The sequence below is a fragment of the Brienomyrus brachyistius genome, chromosome 5, assembly GCF_023856365.1.
Source record: "Brienomyrus brachyistius isolate T26 chromosome 5, BBRACH_0.4, whole genome shotgun sequence".
NCBI lineage: Eukaryota > Metazoa > Chordata > Actinopteri > Osteoglossiformes > Mormyridae > Brienomyrus > Brienomyrus brachyistius.
This window is the reverse complement of record NC_064537.1, coordinates 23,210,833-23,229,025: the sequence shown is the minus strand read 5'-3', so window position 1 is coordinate 23,229,025 and position 18,193 is coordinate 23,210,833. Positions and strand designations below refer to the sequence as shown.

Genomic DNA, 18,193 nt, shown 5'->3' with positions numbered 1-18,193 from the left:
CACCATGGCTGCTGGCACAAGGCAGGTATGCAATCAGGAGGCAAATGAGGAGGTGAAGAGACAGATTTCAGCACCACCTTGTAGCGAACCCCCAACCCAACACCCTCACAGGCTGCCCACCAGCTACGCTGTTGGGTGCAGGCACAGACCAGAGCCCCCATTGGAAGGAAGCAAAAAATGCAGGTATCGCTGTCACATGCTTTTCTGAATAACAAATATTTATGTGTATAAACAAATGCTGCTGGGAGAAACTGATCATCTGAGACTGAAAACAGGAAAACAGATGGATAAGGTAATGGTTTAGCAAGCAGATATCCCCCCCCCCTCCCCAGCCCTTACAAAGAATAACAGGGCAGTGGAGCCTCCGATTCCCAGGGTCCTCCAGGCCCAACTAAAACCCCAGGCTGTAAACCTTTCCCATTTTCATGCGAGGCCTCTGGGATATCCCCAGGCTGCACTGACCCCCAAGAAGCCGCCCCCACCCCACAAAAACCCCAATGCCTTCAAACTCCCTTGGCTTGCAGTTTAGGGACATAAATAAAATCTCAATTAGGCAGGACTCCAGAACTCGGAGTAAAACACAGAGGGGGAAAAGGAGGGGGTCCCAAATGTCTATATTTGGGCACGCATGAAAGAGACAGTGTGGTCACACCCACCCCCCACTCATCGAGGTTTCCACAAAGGCCGACCGGAGTGCATGCAGGCCTGGGAGTCTGCTTCCATTCCCATGAAGATGGACCGCAGGGGAGAATGAGGGACACAAACACACAAAACTATGACCTCAGACAACGTAACTACATCAAACAGGTCACCCCATCAAGGCCTCTATCAGTAAGGGCTGCTTCCCTCCAGCGACTTTAGTTTTAGACTACGTTCAGACATGGACAGACAGAAACCCTTTCCACAATCACAGAAAGAATACAAGCTAATAATTCAACAGGCTACTGAAACACTTTCAAGAGTTAAAGTAATTTTGGAAAGTGAACTAATTGCTAATTATAGGTGCTCTTACAGGGCAGGGTTATATTTGGTATGGAAGCAAAGATGAGTGGGAAAGGCTCGTAACGGCAGGGAATTCTGCCCGACGGAATGTGCCCACCGGGAAGCAGGCTCTGGCTGGGACGTTTATACAGAGCTGCTCTTGCAGAACAGATAGAAGAGTGCATACAGCAAACCACACTGGCAGATAAGATCATAATCAGCCCCTCCACATCCGGGCTGGGGGCGCGCTGATTTTAACTGGAGTGACAGGCAGTACTTGGGGAGGGGTGGCGGTGCTCCTCTGTGCGGTACATGCTGATGTAAGAACACAGATTAGAGGAGGCATATTTAAAAAAAAAAAAAAAACATTCCAATTTTGGGGGAAGCTTTCCTGACAGACTGCCTGCATGAGCGCTCAAGGAAAGAGGGCGGCCAGCTTGGAAACGCCCACCTGAGGCAGCACGGCGATCGCGGCCGGCACCTTACAGCTTTGCGTAAGCTCACAGCGGATAAGCGTTCTACACATAACCCTACGCACTCCAGCCAGCAAAGGAGCTGAAACCAGCGTCTCTCTCTGGTTTGGATGATGCCCCCATCCCACCCCACCCCTAAAAAAGACTGTTCCTAAATGCCCACGGTTTGCAAGCAAAGGGATTTTCGTTTGCCCCCCCCCCCATCCTTCACAATGCCTAGGAATGCCTAGCACAATGCCACCAAGCACTCTGCACAGTTACAGGGTTTTACAGACACTCCCATAGCATTTCCACCCCCCATGTCTTATTTCCCTACTCCTCGTAATAAATGCTCTCATATTTATTGCCTTTAACTTTTACCGCTGGATTGCCCCCCCCCCCCCCAGTGTTGCTCAAGCACAAACACGGCACTGCTGGGGTTCAACGCAACCACCCTGCACCTGAGCCCAGTTCCTTTTCACTGTCTCCCATCACTGCTGCCCTCTCCCCGCCGCCCCCCCCCCTCCTCTCCCTGCGCCCCCTCCCTGCTGTCCCCCCTCCTCTCCCTGCGCCCTCTTCGTCCTGCCCCCTGCCCTCTCCCTGGCGCCCTCTACCTGTCGCCCCCCCTCCTCCTCTCCCTGCGCCCTCTTCGTCCTGCCCCCTGCCCTCTCCCTGCATCCTCTCCCTGCTGCCCCACGTCCTCTCACCACGTCCTCTCCCTGTCGCCCTGCGTCCTTGACAAGCAAAGATAAACATGTTGGCAGTACGCGGAGGTGACACGGAGGAAACTGGAAAAGCAGGTGCGCCGTCACGCCGGCCTTGAACCACTTGGTACCCGCATCCTCTTACCGTGTCCTGTCACTACCACCCCACATCTTAAACTGTACAAAGGTCACCAAGAACAATTCCAGGCGTGACATGACTGTGAAGCTCAGGCAGATGGCTACGACTAGAGCCCGGATACAGCCGATTCAGGGAAACAGGCGCAGCTCTGAGAAGGCAGAATGTAGGAATCCGAGAAGTGGTTAAGGAGTGGGAATTCGGTAGCACAAACAGATGACTACACAGAACGAGAGCTGCAGAATGTGTTTACATCCCAAAGAAAGAAATGGTTATAAAGGGTCTCACTCTCTGGTCTCAGCAACAGCAGTAATGCACGTTCCCCCAAAGCACATTCCCATGGTCTGCTCAATCATGCCACAAGGCTGCCTGGAAGGCAGCTTAATAGTAGGGAAGTCAGTCATATCACAGGCCACCCGGAGACAAATTTGCACAAGACAACGCTCTGCCAGCAGGAGTGGGAAGGGACCAAAAATACAAAGGAAAAAAAAAAAAGAAGCCAAAACCCATCTAGCAACCCACAGTGTGTCAAAGACTGAGGAAGGGGATGCGTGTTGCAGGGCTGGTGGAAATGACAGCCGCCTCAAGGACACACAGGACTACAGTGAACGACCTGCCCTTGGGGCCCAGCGACGATATAGTGCTGCTCCCCACGTATCACTCACACACACACACACACACACACACACAGTCCCCCACATATCGCCATCACACACATACAGTGATGCACATTCTGGCAGGGAGGGTACCTGCAGAACATCACCTTATGACATTCTGTCTCGGGAGAGAAGGTGGCAGGCATTTCGCTTGCAGGAAAACCAACGTCTCGCCCCCACGCCTCAATCTGAAGGACAGTCCTGGAGCGTCGCCCAAGAAAGCAGGGATCCTGTAGATTCGGCAGGAGGGACTCCTGCAGCCCAGTGCCCTTCAGCTACTACCGTGGCATTTTAATGTTACAGAAGATGACCTGCAGAGGTCCAAAACAAATTAACAGAGGGAAAGGAAGAGAATGCAAAGGTATCTCCTCAACCTGCCCCCAGAGACAGAGGCAGCCAGAGCGGTACTCTCTGGCTCCCCATGCAGACAGCAAAGCCCACAAACCAGCTGCCGTGTGTGTGACCAGCACGCTGCCTCAGCTACACCCATCCACTACAGTACCCTACCTCAACTTCTCTGGGTTAAAAATTAGCTGCTAGCAAAAATGAAGAGTGAAATATTAACCATAGTTATGTTCAACCAAGAAGTTTGCTTAACAGATTTAGGACATTTGATGTACTTCCTGGCACCTCTGGCTTAAAAGATATCAACTCTGTATTCGAATGGCCTTGCCGCATTTACTATTCAAATGAACGTGAAGATGCATTATGTTAACGTTTATTAAGGATGAAATAATTCGAGTAAATACAGAAGCATAATAAAAAATCACATGAAAGATCTGACAGCCAAATACAGTCAAAATGTCCTTTCTACCTCACTTTGTTTAGATGGCAAATTTCCAAAAATGAGAAAAAAAACTACATTAAGAGTTTTCAAAGGAAAAGGAACACACACAAAGAAGAATTTCACAAAGGCAACCAATCCATAAAGCAAACAATCAGGACAGAAACGGTGTACAGAGCCTGCCATCATATAGCCTCAAAATGAAATCAGCAGGCGGTGAAAGGCTCACTTTTAACCAGGTCACACTGGGTTAGAGCAAGAGCATTCTCAAGGTCGGCTTGTTACATGAGCAACCCAGGGAAGAATGGGCTCCGGCTGACGGGGTTTGGGGGGGGGGGGGGGGTCGACCCGTGTTCACATCTATTGATCAACCTTATCAGCGTGCAAGCTCCCCCGAGACCCTACAGGGTGACAGAAACCAAAACAAAATGCAGGACAAATCAAGCCTCTTCAAGTCCTGTTTTCGAGAGGGAGAGCCATTTCAGAGAGCTCCCCAACAAAATCCCTGTTAGACCTCTGTCTATAACAAAGCAGTGGTCAAAGCTCTAATTCCCCAACCTCTTCACACTCACTCAAAAATTTGCTACCAATTAAAAGAGCCAAACCTAGCATCTGCAGCCTCTCTGGGTCTTAAACCCCCACCATAAATGCAGCCCATCCCAGTGATGGAGGCGCCGAGGGGTGAAGATGCTTGACTGCTGTTACACCGCCAGAGAGGCTGACAAGACTTAGGGCGACAGAGCTAAAAGCAGCCACAAGCTATTACACATCTTGAAAGATGTTACCGAAATCACATAGAGTCGAGTTATTTATATAACTAAATTGTGTTACATATACATGATCTTTCAACTTCCAACTGAATAGTGAGCGCTCCCCTCAGCAGCAGAGATAATTAATGGCCTGAAATGCAAGCAGTACTGACACATCCCATCACTCTCTCCGAGCCCATTACTGATGTGGTCGGGCTCCTCTCGGAAACCCGCTCGGAAACCAGACACCACCTGTTTCTCAAATGATTCTTGCAGCAAGAGGGGAGGGGGGAACGAAAAAAAGACGATGTACTTTGAGAAAAGCACTCGAAAGGGGGAAAAAAATTAGCTGAAACTCTGGACATTCTGGTTTTCACTACATGGCGTTGTACTGCAAGAAGACAGAGAGAGCCAGCGAGTGGGTGAGTGAGCGAGAGAGAGAGAATTTGGCAGATTTAATAAACAACGGGGCCCTTCTGGAGCTGAGCCGGACCCCACTCGCTTCCTGATGGAAATGTCTATGGTCCAGGACCTGCAATACGGCCCTCTTACCTCTGCGGGGCTTCCAGGCAAATCTGTCAGAAACTGCAGAGCGGAGGCCTTGTACAAGTATGAAGGTCTCAGACTCAAGAATGGAGAGGGGGCATGACTGTATAAAAGACGATACAAGCTAGGGTTTGTACAATGACATATGAAAACGTTATGGAGCACTGCAGTTTTACATTTAACACCTTTTTTGGAAATTGTCTTGTAGAAACAGTGTCAGCTGCAGACAAACGGCAAAAGCAAGCAAACATGGGGGCAAGCGACCCTTATTATGGATCCCCTTAAAAACATGCATGATGGCACTTTTTCTAGTGGCCATGAACACCCGAAGCAGTCAAACTGCAGAACCGCTTTCTGCAACTGCTGTGGCTCTGTCACCACGGTGACAGTCATTCAGCCTGACCGATCAAGGTCTCCGTGAAACCTGAGCACTCGGTCACACCAGTGAGGGTCTGGCAGGGTAGCATGATACTGTCCTTGGGAATTTTTTTTTTTTTTTTTTTTTTTTTTTTAAATCGGACGGAGCTGAAGCCTGAAGAACCACTGTCTGTGGTGGTGTTTCGAGTCCAAACCCAAGTAGACTGAAATGGAAACACACACTGTCTTTGCACAAAATTCTAACAAAAGAGGAAGAACAGGGGAAAAAATAAGTCTTGTTATAGGACAAATTGTCAATGCACTCAGATTTTTTTCATTATCCCAGTTGAGTAACTTAAAGGGCCATATTAAGCCACTCTTGGCACTTTAACCATCAAACGTTTTGGTCATAAATCAGTGAGCAAGCAACAGTAAGCAAAACCCTACCCTTTTCAGTCAAGAGGTGGGGAAGAGCTATAAAAATCAAGTCAACACTGAAGAATCAAACGGGTGGGTGAGTGGGATACTGGACGGCATTAAGCCCAATGCAACTTCCGGGACATCACCCCATGAATAAACGTTACACAACTCACTGAACAAACAAGCTGGCAATGCTAATCAGCGGAAACTGCCCATAAAGACACACTGGCCACGCTCAAAGTGGTGGGAGATAAGAATTCATCGCAACACTTCCATATTCAAGTCAGACCTTATTCCCTGGTTTCTCAAGCTCTAATTTACAAGCAGGACCTCTACCATTCAAGCTGAGTCTCAAACTTCCAATTTCAGCTTCAGGTATGTACTGCTTGGAAAAGAATAAAATTCTTATGATCGCCAGATAAGCCAAAGAGATGGGAAAAAAGGTCTTGAGTTACTGGGGAAAATGCATAATTAGGCCCTAAATGTAAATTTACCAGAAACAAGTACAATTCCTGTCCTTATGAAAGGTCCCGAGAAAAGATCTATACCTAATGTGTTGGCATCGTGGGCAATCGAACAAAAAGCATTCCATCTAAAAGTACCTAGACCAGGGGTCTCCAACTCCGGTCCTGGAGAACTACCGTCTAGGTGGTTCTCTCTCCTACCTGGTTTCTGATGAGCCACACCTGTTCTCAGGTAAATACTAGGAACAGGTGTGGCCCATCAGAAGCCAAGTGGGACAGAAAACCTACTGGACAGTAACTCTACAGGACCGGAGTTGGAGACCCCAGACCTAGACTACCACCCAACCCTGCACACGAGGGACTTCTAGAAGGCGCAAAAGAACATATGATCCCCCCAAACCAACAAATGTGCCCCATGTACTTTAGCTGGTCAGAAGAGGCTTCTGTTAAATAGGGAACATGTCTCTGACCACCCTTCTCAATCTTAGCTTCGAATGCAATTAAAGTCAAAACTTGAGAGGAAGTTCAATGGCAATTTCATTTCATCTGAAGCCAAAAATTTACATTTGAGAGAAAAAAGAGAGCTACCCTACATGAGGCGGCAAGGCAAACACCCCTTCTCACATTCACACACACAAACACACACACTATTCTACACGAGTCTGGGACACTGATACCCAATCATATATTTACCTCACAGCACTGCTGTAAAGCACAATGGGTTGGATGATTAAGCACCAATCAATGTTTTGACAGGTCGGCGAACAAATGCATGTGTACATTAGATAAGGGCTATTTCTCTTGGAAAATTTTCAAAATTACCTCACCAACCCCACTGCAATAACAAACGAAATCAAGTTTTTTAAAGGGGAAACAAAAATACTTCATGCTCAATGAAACAGACCAACTGGACACGGCCTGATACCATAAGATTATGATGCTTCTGACCTGAAGGTACTCGTACTTCTCCAAAGGGACCGTTACCCATATGTAGCCCGCCTTCAGTCACCCAGTGCTAACGCTACTAGTGCAAAACCCCAAGAGCTACCCAGTGCCAGTGTTGCTAATACAAAATCTCACTATTTAGTCCTAGTACTACTAGAGCAAAATCCAGAGAGCGGAAAGATAACAGAAGAATGTGGATCAGTGGGCTCCATGACGCCCTATGTTATTCTTGAGCCATGGAGATCCTCTGGAAACGCATGTTTGAAAACACAAAATAGGATTTCCTACCGAAGTCCTGGCCCCCCTTCTTACATAAACAGTTGCCACGGTCATGTGCTTCTATCATCGTCTGAAAGCAGCAGCGCTCAGACTAATTTGACGTTACAAATAAAAGGTACATTAAGCTAATCGCTAAATGCGAGTCACTCAAGTGTGGCTCCTGAGGGAAGAATGTTGCCCATTCACACACCCTTTACCTCGACGGGCCAAATTAGATCTGCTCTGATGAAAGCACTTAAGAAGTCACAGGAAATCAATGGCGGCTGCGTGGTCTTAATGATACCACAAGCCTAAATAAGCATGTGGAGACGTGGGGAGCATAGAACGAGCCTCGATAAAAGCGTCAGATCTGATCACTCCAAACAAAACTCTCAGCAGGAATGCAGGGGAAACGGTGAGTAAGCCTCAACAGGCTGTGACAAGGCCAACCCCCCCTAGCCATACAGAGAATGAGAGGCATGAGAACAGAGGCAGGAAGTCCTAGGAAGCCTTCTTAGCTTAGAGGCAATCCATATGTGTGCATGATCTGGCCCTCAAGAAAAACATACAAAGTGCCTTTTTGTGCTTCCTTAACTGACAGTGTCTTTAAAAATAAAAGAAATGATTTGAAAAATCTTCATATGCTCACTATTTGAGAGTCACGCTAGGGACACTAATAGTTAATTGTCTGGGGCCTCATTCCCCAGTTGGCTGCAAGTTCGGGGTACAGCCTGAAGACAGTGTGGCCACCTTGACAACATCTCTCTTATAAACATAAATAACAAATCTATAATTTTAAATGTAAAAGGAAAAAAAATAAAATTCTCAACTCATTGCTAGAGCTCCTTCCACAACTGGAGCATGTCAAGTCAAAGCTCTGAATTCACAGCTCACACTTGTTTAACAGACGTCTCCCTCCCCTCCTTCCATGAGATAACATCTTCCATTTCTGCTGATTCTGAACTGCTGCCGTGATAAAGGGTCTCCGATCCGTGCCAGCAACCGGCTGCCGAAGGCTGAGGCTGACGCTCCCGTGCTGGAGGAGGGCCAGGAGCCAGAGACGGCATGCAAAAATGACTTCAGGCACGCTGCCTGTGAAAACCACCACACACGTGATCTTGCACAATCCCACAACCCACCCCATTTGCGCTGAAGGACAGGCTCGTGTTCTCTGACCTGCTATGACCAGCAGCTTAAATTAGGTCATTCTGGAGCTCCCATTCCAGTCTGAGTGAGAAATAAGCTAGAAATATCTGAACAAAAGCCACAGAGGCAAATGCCAATGGCTGAAGTGCCACGATTTAACAATCGGGACAGAACGTGTGCAAACACAGCCTCGAAAGCCACACAGAACATCTGCAGCGAGCGGTTCATTTTTAACCAGGTCAAGCATGGGGTAGAGAGGCCATTCTCAAGGTCAACCAATTGCACTGTGCTGAAACAAGAGAAAAAAACCGACACGACAGAAAGAGTGTGAAATTAAGTTCATGGCGCAGTTTCAGATGGCCGTGACCTGTGAAAGACAGCACCGTCAGCTGCCCCTGTGAATCTAATGGCTGACCCTGAGGAACGCAATGTCCTCTAAAATGCGAGGGGAGAAGCCCAGCTGGAAGGGATGGATCTCAGCCTGGAGGCGAGACCCCATCAGGTCAACGACCAGGGGCCTGGATTTTTCCCAGTCAGGAAACTTGGGCCATTATTGCCATTAACACAAAAACGTTAACCGCAGTGTAACATGTGTGTACGAGAGAGATTAAGCCACCAGCACAATTCTCAAGAATCAAGTAATTAATTCACAACAGCAAAACTCTTCCCTTTGGAATGGAAGTCCGAGGGGAGCGGGCCAAAGAGGATCAAGCTGCCCGGCTTCCCCGGGACAGTGTTCAAGTACAGCACCCAGCCAGAAACACATGAAGATGACATGCGCCCAAGGCAGAACGCAAATCCAGGGAGATCACACTGCGACAGAATCTCACTGGTTCCCCTTCTCTCCCTCTCTCTCTCGTCCTTTATCCTGCCCTTGCTCACAACATGCTGACTCGGCAAACTGGTGAGGTCACGTTTACACTTTCTGCCTCATGGTGATCCCAAGCAGACAGACTCGCCTGAAACAGTTCAGATGTACAGGAGTGGTGGGGGGGAGGGGGGGGTCCTGCATCAGACTCACTTTAGGTGTAAAAAAAAAAAGTCTTACAAGACATATCTAGTAGAGATTTAATTCCTACCTTGGCATTCAGTTATGAAAGACAACTGCTTGTTTCGAAAAGGAGGTCCATCTCCCTGCCCACGATTCTCAGGCTGTCCAGAGTAATACAGCTTCAAGTATCAGCTATGTGCATTTATTCTAAACCACAGAATATACAGGTATGCTGGCAAAGTTCCATTATATCCCCACGAAGAGTAATATGAAGTTTCTAGGAGTAAAAGAAAACCAAAAAAAGCACAACATAGAGGGCATGAATCCTTTTTTTAAGAAACTAAATAAATGTACAGTACAAAATTTAGCATGTTTCCGTATTAGCAGTAAAGCTCTTCTTCCCAATTTCCTCCTTCCTCCTGGCTGAGGGCCATCCGGAGAGCACTGACCCGTCTCCGTGAGCTTAGCGGAATAACCAGCGGAGAGAAACGCCATCTGCCTGCCAGCAGCACCGCCATTGCCTTCACCCACCGGAACGACACCGGATCCCAAACCTGCCGGCCTCCTCAAGCTGAGCGTGAAGGCCGGCGACCTCACTGGGGAGCGGGACGCCACAGTGGGGGCCAAGAGGGGGTGCCGCTCCCACAGCCATACCCCCCAGGAGACGGATCCCAGTACAGTGGAGCCAGGTCCTGTTTCAGCCATTACCACGCTACACACACGCTGCCTTTAATCAGCAGTCTCATTTGGCTCTTAATACAACAGATAATAGAGACGAAGGGATATTTCTTGCAGAAAAGGTCAGGATGGAGAATGCCCACTGAAGGCCAGCCAGCAGGCAAGCTGATCGGAGAGTAACGTTAGAAAGGCTGCAGGGAGGCTCCTGCAACCTTGCTGTGCCATATGGATGGAGGGCTGCACGTTAGAGCCTGGCAAGGACCATCCTGCCAGCCTCTCTACTCTTGCCCTGCCTTCAGTATGGGGCAGCGCGTCTGTCGGCAGTGCCATAGCGATAGTGACCCAGCCTGCTTCTTTATGATATTAAAAGGCACGGAGAGGGAGGATGGTTCAAGCCAGCCACCAGAATGGGGGAGGACAGAGCCAGCGGGAGGGAGGGGGCTCGGCCAGCCAGGTCCAAGAACAACACGAGGAAACTGTCAGCAGCAACAGCCAGGCACTCAGCATCGGGGCTCCGGGAAGCGACTTATAAAGAAACTAAATAAAACGGGAGTCTATCAGTGCTGGGAAAACGGGGGGTGGGAAGTAATGTTCATTGAGAGACTTCATTTCATCACATCCATTTAAGAATAAAAATGGCCGATGTGTGGAGCACATACCTCTCTGCCTAATTATATAGCCGCGTGCCATATTTCACATGCGCTTCCCGGTCTCCATAAAGCTGTCGTGAAGTCAACCTTACATTTCCCTGTCCCTGCTCTGTGAAAACCAGGATAGAGTGCTAAGCCGCGGGGGGGGGGGGGGGCGGCGTCTGGGGCCACTTCCCTCGCCCACATCATCACACCACCCACTCTGATGGGCTCTCTTACATAAAGACAGCGAGCATGGCTCCTGGGGACTGGCAGCGCCGAGCACACGCTCACGGGGAGGGAGGGGTCGATCCGACGCATTTTTTTCATCTCTTATGCAACAGGCCTGTCAGTTCATATGGAAAACGCTGGATTTGTTTCCCTCTCCAGGCCGTTACATAAGAGGCATGCGCGCCTGCAGCTCTTTCAGAGGGCTGAATCAGGATAAACAGTTAAATTAGGTGATTTGAAGACATATACCTGGAAAAGAGCTTCATGACCTGGTGCATGGTTCAGCAGGCAGGGGACAAAGCAAAACATTTTATAGCAAAGGCACATCTCTGTATGAAACTTTCCCCCCACCCTAGCTTATGAAACGGGCATGGCCAAGAAGGTCTACAATCAGGTGACTAAGGCCACATTCCTGTCACTTTCACAGCCTGCACGGAGATCAGTGATCAGAGGCCCACAACCAGACACAGGGCAGCCGCTTACATACATCTGTGTGAGAGCCGGCGCTCGGACTGGCAGACGCAGGACCAGCTTACCCGACCCATCATGGACAGACAGCGCAGCGACATTTACCTTTGCGCGGACATACTACAGAGTGACACCCAAAGTGCACTTACCATTTCGTCCAGGGCGTAGCGCAGCAGGCCGTGCTCGTACAGAATGAAGAAGCGTCTCTGCCATTTCTGTAAGAAGGGGGGGGGGGGGATTTTGTCAGCAGATCCACTACCACGTTCACACAGCCATGGCCGCAGAAGGCTGGAGAGGAGCATCGAGGCGTGCTCATCAGGACCAGCGAGGCACTCAGCTTGATCACCTTCAAAAGCTTTAACCTTTTACTTTCAACCCACAGAAGGAGTGAAAACGAAAGGAAAAGCTGGGCTTATAGGGGACATATGGCACCCTGACAGACCCCTTTTCACTCTGGGCAGGAGGGGGTGGATTCACCCACTCTCCACGCTCCCCGCCTGTGGCATCCAACCACAAAGGCTCAGCAGGCCCCAGGCCAGGGAGAGGGGGCAGGTTCTGACTCACCTGTGCAGCCATGGGACCTGAGGCAGCACTCCCAGCCACACAGTCATGGGGACACAAGATGGGGCAAACCCACCAGGCCCACACAGAGCCCAAGAGCACAGAAACCCCAATGCGTGTCACAGAGCTGGCCCACAGTGTAGCCAATGGTTCCCTGTCAAACTCCCAAAACAGGGACAGAACACTACTCATCAACTCACACTATCACTCTCAAAGGTCTTGATGTAATCCCACCCAGAAACAAAGGGGCAATAAATCAAAGGTCTATATTAGGAGCGAAACTGAAAACGGAACTTCTCTGCCTGCCAGAAAGAGCAAAAGACACACGTCATAGTGACGGAAAGGGCTGTAATGGGATAGCAGTGTGCCAGAGAAAGGCGTACGTGCCACCAACATACAGAGCTGACACACATGGCCATACAGATGACTGATAGGACCCCGGGGTACGCTCTGACATGGGCTTGGCAGCAGCAAGACCACAAGGACTTAACATCAGCACCGGGGGAAAAAGAAGCCCCGCCTACCAGCCCAACATGGGCACAGGGGGCTTTACGCTGTCAATCCAGCATCAAAACTAGAAAAAATAAATGCTGCTTTCATTTCCCTTTTGATAACGGAATCCCACGTCAGGGGAATAAATGTTTTCCAGAAGTCAAGAATCTGCACTTGATTTAGCTATTTTAATTTGGGTCTTCTAACTTTTAAGCCAACACACAGAAGGTAAATATGCAATAATTCCTTCTTTCGTATTTCTTTTAAGGTAATATGTACTTTCTCCGAAAGGTTTTTGCTCCCTGCGTTCCTTAACCAAATGAAAAAAACACAAAACAAGTTACTAGATAAAGAAATTGCTGCACAAAAAGAACTTAAGCTTAAGTCTGACAGTGTGCACTTCCAGAAAGGCCTGAGAACATCAGGGAGTGTCAGGGAGTGAGTGCGTGCATTAGGTGCCGGCTCCCAGCCCCCAGGACAATAAAACCCCACTTTATGTCTTCTTGGTGCACAGCTGGTGTTCCCACGGTACTCTGCAGCCACTGGATATTGTGCTAAGTGCTTTAACATAAATAAAAGATAAATCGAAGCCTCTCTCCCACCCTGCTGACCCACAAAAGTCCCGCTTCAACAGGCCCTGAAGCTCCAACCAAAAATGCTAAATCGCACCACAAGTGCGCTTGTCGTGCATTAACGGGACAGGCCCCGCCCCCTCAGACAGAAGCAGAGGGAAAGGCCTCAGGGAGCAAGGTCCAAAATAAGGTCCAGCAAGCGAGGGCAGGGTAAGCCCAGGCCTAGTTCTGTATCAGGCGTCCGCAGAGATGCTATACTGCCGAATTGGGAGGCGATTACGAATTCGGATAGGGCCCTGGAAGGCTGGTTGATAAAGCAATTAGAGCTCTGGCAGAATCTCTAAAAGGAGAAGGAAAAAAAAGATGGAGAGAGAAAGAGGGAGAAAAGCAAAGCACAGGAAAAAAGAAGGTATCCACGCAAGTCCCTGTCAGCCTCATCCAGCTGTTACAGGCCAAAAATCAGCCTTTTGCCTGGCAATAGGAGCCGTGTAAGCCACACAAACTGACAGCACTGCCTGCCCTCCACATTCCCCTGAACAACATCTCAACATCCATATGGGAGACATTAGGGCTGTTTTGTAATCCTCCTCCAGGAAGCACTAAGAGTATCTTGTGTGTAGGAGGAAGGCCACATACAGTAGGAGGCTCCTCCCTTCCCCGCCTGGATGAAGAGGGGAGATTACCCTCAGCAGAGAATTCGATGAGAAGGTTTAAAGGCTCTCAGGGTAAACATCCCTTCCATTCAGTGGACTTTCTCAAAACTGCAAGTCGGAGGGCAGGGGAGTCAAAGGCAAGGGATCCTTAGACTCTTCAAATGGTAGCTTATGCTGGGAAAATAAATCCAGTTTCATAAACAGCATTAAACCTAGACACCAGACAGTAAAAACCATAACAGCTTGGTATCAATTCAGATCCGTGCGTAAAATCTGAGGTACTGAGAACTTCAACTTTGGTGAGGCAGTTGGAAATTAAAATTTAATTTAAAAAAAACCTGCAACTTTAACTTGAGAAGCCAGGTTAATATCTTACTATCATCGCCGGCTAAATAAAGCTTTAACAGGGATGAACAAGTAAGTAAGTTTCTCAGGCAGAGATACAATAATCCAGTTACAAACCCAAAAGTGTGGATTAATAGCAACTGAGCACATACCAACAACATTCAAACACCAAAAGGAGATTAAGAAACACAGAGCACAAGGTTCTCCCAAACTCCACCTGAAGGACAAACTATGAAAGCTACTTCAACACTGGTGATAAACTCATTGATTAAACATCTCTGTCAAATGTCACCAGGAAATGTCATTGAAAGCAAGAAGAAAATGAACAAGGCTAAGCAAAGATCTCTACACGTGCCCTGAGGACACTGACAGACTGGACACTAAGCAAATAAGATACAACTTCTTTATTCAAATATTTACAATAATCTACAAGAAACTGTGTCGAAGTTCATCCTTTCACTTGCTGCATAAGGAAATCCAGGTAACCATAAAATCCTACTGAGAAGCCTAAATGAATTTCTGGAGTGATTTTCTCACTTACCCGAGATCTGTGCAATGGATTGTCAAAGTTTGTCCCCTCTGGAGCCAGAAGCAGCCATCCTCCATATACTGGTTTTGCCTGAAAATAAAAATGAATAAAATGAATATAGCAACTTATCACAACCACAATTAACTGAGGACAACAATGATAAAAGCATACAAACTAGTAAATTAAGAATGCACTATTGACCTGTCTCATATTATTCTTTAACCTATACTTTCCAGTTGTTTACACCAATCAGAAATATAAAACAGTCAAATCTATAGTTGCTTTTTACACGTTTTAGTAATTAAGACAAACACATTGGACTATTTCCAAGCCTTTTGATAGCACCATTCACAATGCATGTTATCTTTTGCATTGTGTAGTTTGGGAACAATAAATAACCACTGCAAACCATTTGAATGTTCACCTAATGAAGGCAGACCTGTCAGCAGCAAAAAGACCAGGAAAGTAGGCAGGGCCAACTAAGCTCATACTGCACTACTCATTCAGACAAACATCCAAACCCCATATAAAAATATCAGATCACTTTCAGTTCAGTGATGTGCAGTTAGTCAGGACCAACAAAGGGGCAATCAGAACATCAGCTAGAGGCTGCCTCAAAACAGCGGTAATAGGCTTGGAGAAAGAAACCCAATCACTCCATTACTGAATCATCTTCTGCTTCATGCTTGAAGAGGCCAGGGGAGCCAGATATAGGCCACATTTTTCCCCTCATATGACAACAAATGACTGTGTAAGTTTTTGAACAACCCGAACCAAACATTATGTCTAATTTGTAAAATTCAAAAATGATTGGGAGGTTCTGAGAAACTTAATTTAGACGAAATAAAAAGCAAAAATGAGAAGTAAAAAACCCTGATTATTTATAGAATCGGGCTACACAAGCTAAACAAAATTTGTGAGGATGCTGATTGGCATTTAAGTTTCTCTTACATAAATGCTTTCAGCACATCTGTTATGCAAGATAACTGGCATCTCCACTAAGAGTACACTCATTAAAATGTCAATCCTGGACTGTAATTGACATCAGAGAATGGGAACTCTAGATTCCACTTTAGTAAAGGAAAAGGGTGAACTAACAACACCTCTTTCCTGCATTCCCAGCTATTCAACTTTAGTGGGCGACCCACAGGTTTGCAAGTGTGTGGCATTAAAAAAAAGAGGAATGTTTGGAAACTGGAACATTTTGAAAACTTAAACAGAGAAAATAGAAATGAAAAGACCTACGGCAATGAATATGCAGAAGTACCATCCTTTCCATTTGCCTCAGAAATGCTACCTTGAGGACAGAAAATACTGCATTTTTTTTTTTAACTCTGCTTCTGAACTTGCTCCTAGACAAGAACTGAGCTACATTCCCACCTCCCAGCTGGAAATCATCCGTCAGGAGAGAACAACTGGAGACCACAAATTAAGTAACCCTAAACTTGTGGACTATCCTTTCCCCCCAACATTTAGAAAGCTCTTCAACTGCCATCAGAACAACGATACAACGCACTTGATTTATGATATATAGGAGGCAAAAACACAGCAGGGCGCAGTAAAACAGCAAACCGTTTGTGACGGTGCCACTTAATTAGAATCAGTCTCCCTGTTAATAATTCTTCATTCAGAAAAAGAGCAAATGATTAATAAACACAAGGGGGACGTAACGAGTTAGAAAATGAAGCGCTTCTGCAGACGCTTCGTTAGCCCCGAGGCCGCGGTGGGGCCCATCAATCAGTCCGGAGCGAGGCCCGCCAGCGTCCAGGGCATCCTCGGCGAAATGGGCACAAAATTAAGTTTAACGGGGGGAGCTGAGCCCAGTAAAAGTGCCCCCTGAGTTAAAAACCTGACTGGGTATTTTGTGAAAATTGGTTCTATGGCCTCACCGAGAGGTCCGGCTACAACGCCAACTCCCCCCCCTTGGAGTGACCCAATTTATCATCACTTTTGGGAACAAAACAAAACCACGTTTGAGACGATAAACTACAAGGCAACAAAATCTGATTTCCATTTTATTTTTCTTCACCCCCGCCCCCTCTTTTGAAAAGCTGGTAAAAGTTAAGAAAGCGTTTCTGTTAGCCGGACTCCTCTGGCGCGGGTTCAGCTCCTCTGAACTTTCCTTCCACCGAGATCCCAGCAAAGCGACCCAGGGCTACTCATTTATCCTTTCATTAACTTCCAGACATAAACCTTACGCAGGACTTAACCAACACAAACTCTCAAGCCAGAAGAATTAACCACACTAATGTGAAAATTAGACTAAACTATTGGGGCTTACAATCAAAATAAAACCTGGAAGGGAACACTTTCATATGTGGGTAAAGACTTGAATTTTTAGCAGAATTCTTATGACTTTACCAAAACAAATATTTGTTCAGCCATTAATTTGTAATAAAAAATGTACATTCACGAAATGCACGGCTACCTAAAACAGTATATGGTGGTGGTGTCATTCGCATACTGCCTTTATGCCATTACCTTTGTCACCCCTATCATGGGTCTAAATGCACAGTGGAACATTTTACCTTCACAAAAAAGCTGCAGTTACAGGTTAAGAGTGAGGGGAAATGTGTGGGGGGTGTAAGACTTCGGAGACACCGAAAGCCGCATGCAGCAAACAGGTCTGCGTGAAAGTGTCCTTACACTGCAGTCTCTCCCAGCCAGACTACGAGCGGTTTTTACCTGGTTTAAATCTTCGTCGTTCAGTAAGTGCGACTCTCTGGGCTTAAAGCAGTTCTGGCATTTACTTTTGTTAAAAATGTTGGCCTGGAACTTCCGACACGGGTTGTCTTTGGAAGACATTGTGCCGCGATTGACTGTCCTTTTCGGGAGCCGACAGTCCACGGACGGCAGTTCAGAGTCGCTCTCCTTTTAAAAAATGTTACTCCCCCCCCCTGACTTTTTTCGACTGCGCAGATTCTTCCACCTCTCGGCTGTTCCCCCGGGACTGCGGTGGCCAGCGTTAACACTAGATTTACCGAGTTTTTATTCTCTGCTGAGAGTCCCAAGGTGTTTGTCACCCCTGCTGTGATTTTCGCAGGTCTTCAGCCCCATCCTCCTCCTGCTTTTGTTGTGCAAACACACCCATTACCTGTGAGGCCTGGCGCATTTGCATTTTTTACTCAGAGTAGCTCAAATCCAAGGCAGGCTAAACCTCTGTGTGTGACATGGAAACCTTCACAAAAGTCTGCCATATCTATACCAAATATCCCACACGCTGACTGACCTGCAAATATGAAAGACGCACATTCACAAAATATATGGAAACACAAGTCTGTGTTATTTATAAAACAAATTGAGTGAAAATAGAATGAAAAGTTGCTAATAGAATGAAATGAATAAAATGAAAACATGCTAACACTTCAGTCTCCAATGCATGTTTGTATATAAATGTCATAAGCTGAGTGAAGTCATGGTCCATGGTTTTTGACATGCTCATACAC

At 47.2% G+C, this 18,193-nt stretch overlaps 1 protein-coding gene across 19 annotated transcripts in view; it reads right to left on the bottom strand.

The window, feature by feature from the left end:
* si:ch73-103b11.2 (myosin phosphatase Rho-interacting protein) overlaps window positions 1-17,710 on the bottom strand; it is a 93,219-nt gene extending 75,509 nt beyond the window's left edge. For all 19 annotated transcript variants that reach the window (XM_049015661.1, XM_049015665.1, XM_049015666.1 and 16 more), the window contains exons 1-3: window positions 17,433-17,710; window positions 14,760-14,837; window positions 11,745-11,810 (exon numbers count right to left, since the gene is read on the bottom strand). In XM_049015661.1, the coding sequence (XP_048871618.1) occupies window positions 11,745-11,810; window positions 14,760-14,837; window positions 17,433-17,552 (264 nt within the window). In that variant the 5' untranslated portion in view covers window positions 17,553-17,710. The remainder of the gene's footprint in view (window positions 1-11,744; window positions 11,811-14,759; window positions 14,838-17,432) is intronic.
* Window positions 17,711-18,193: the final 483 nt, after the last annotated feature.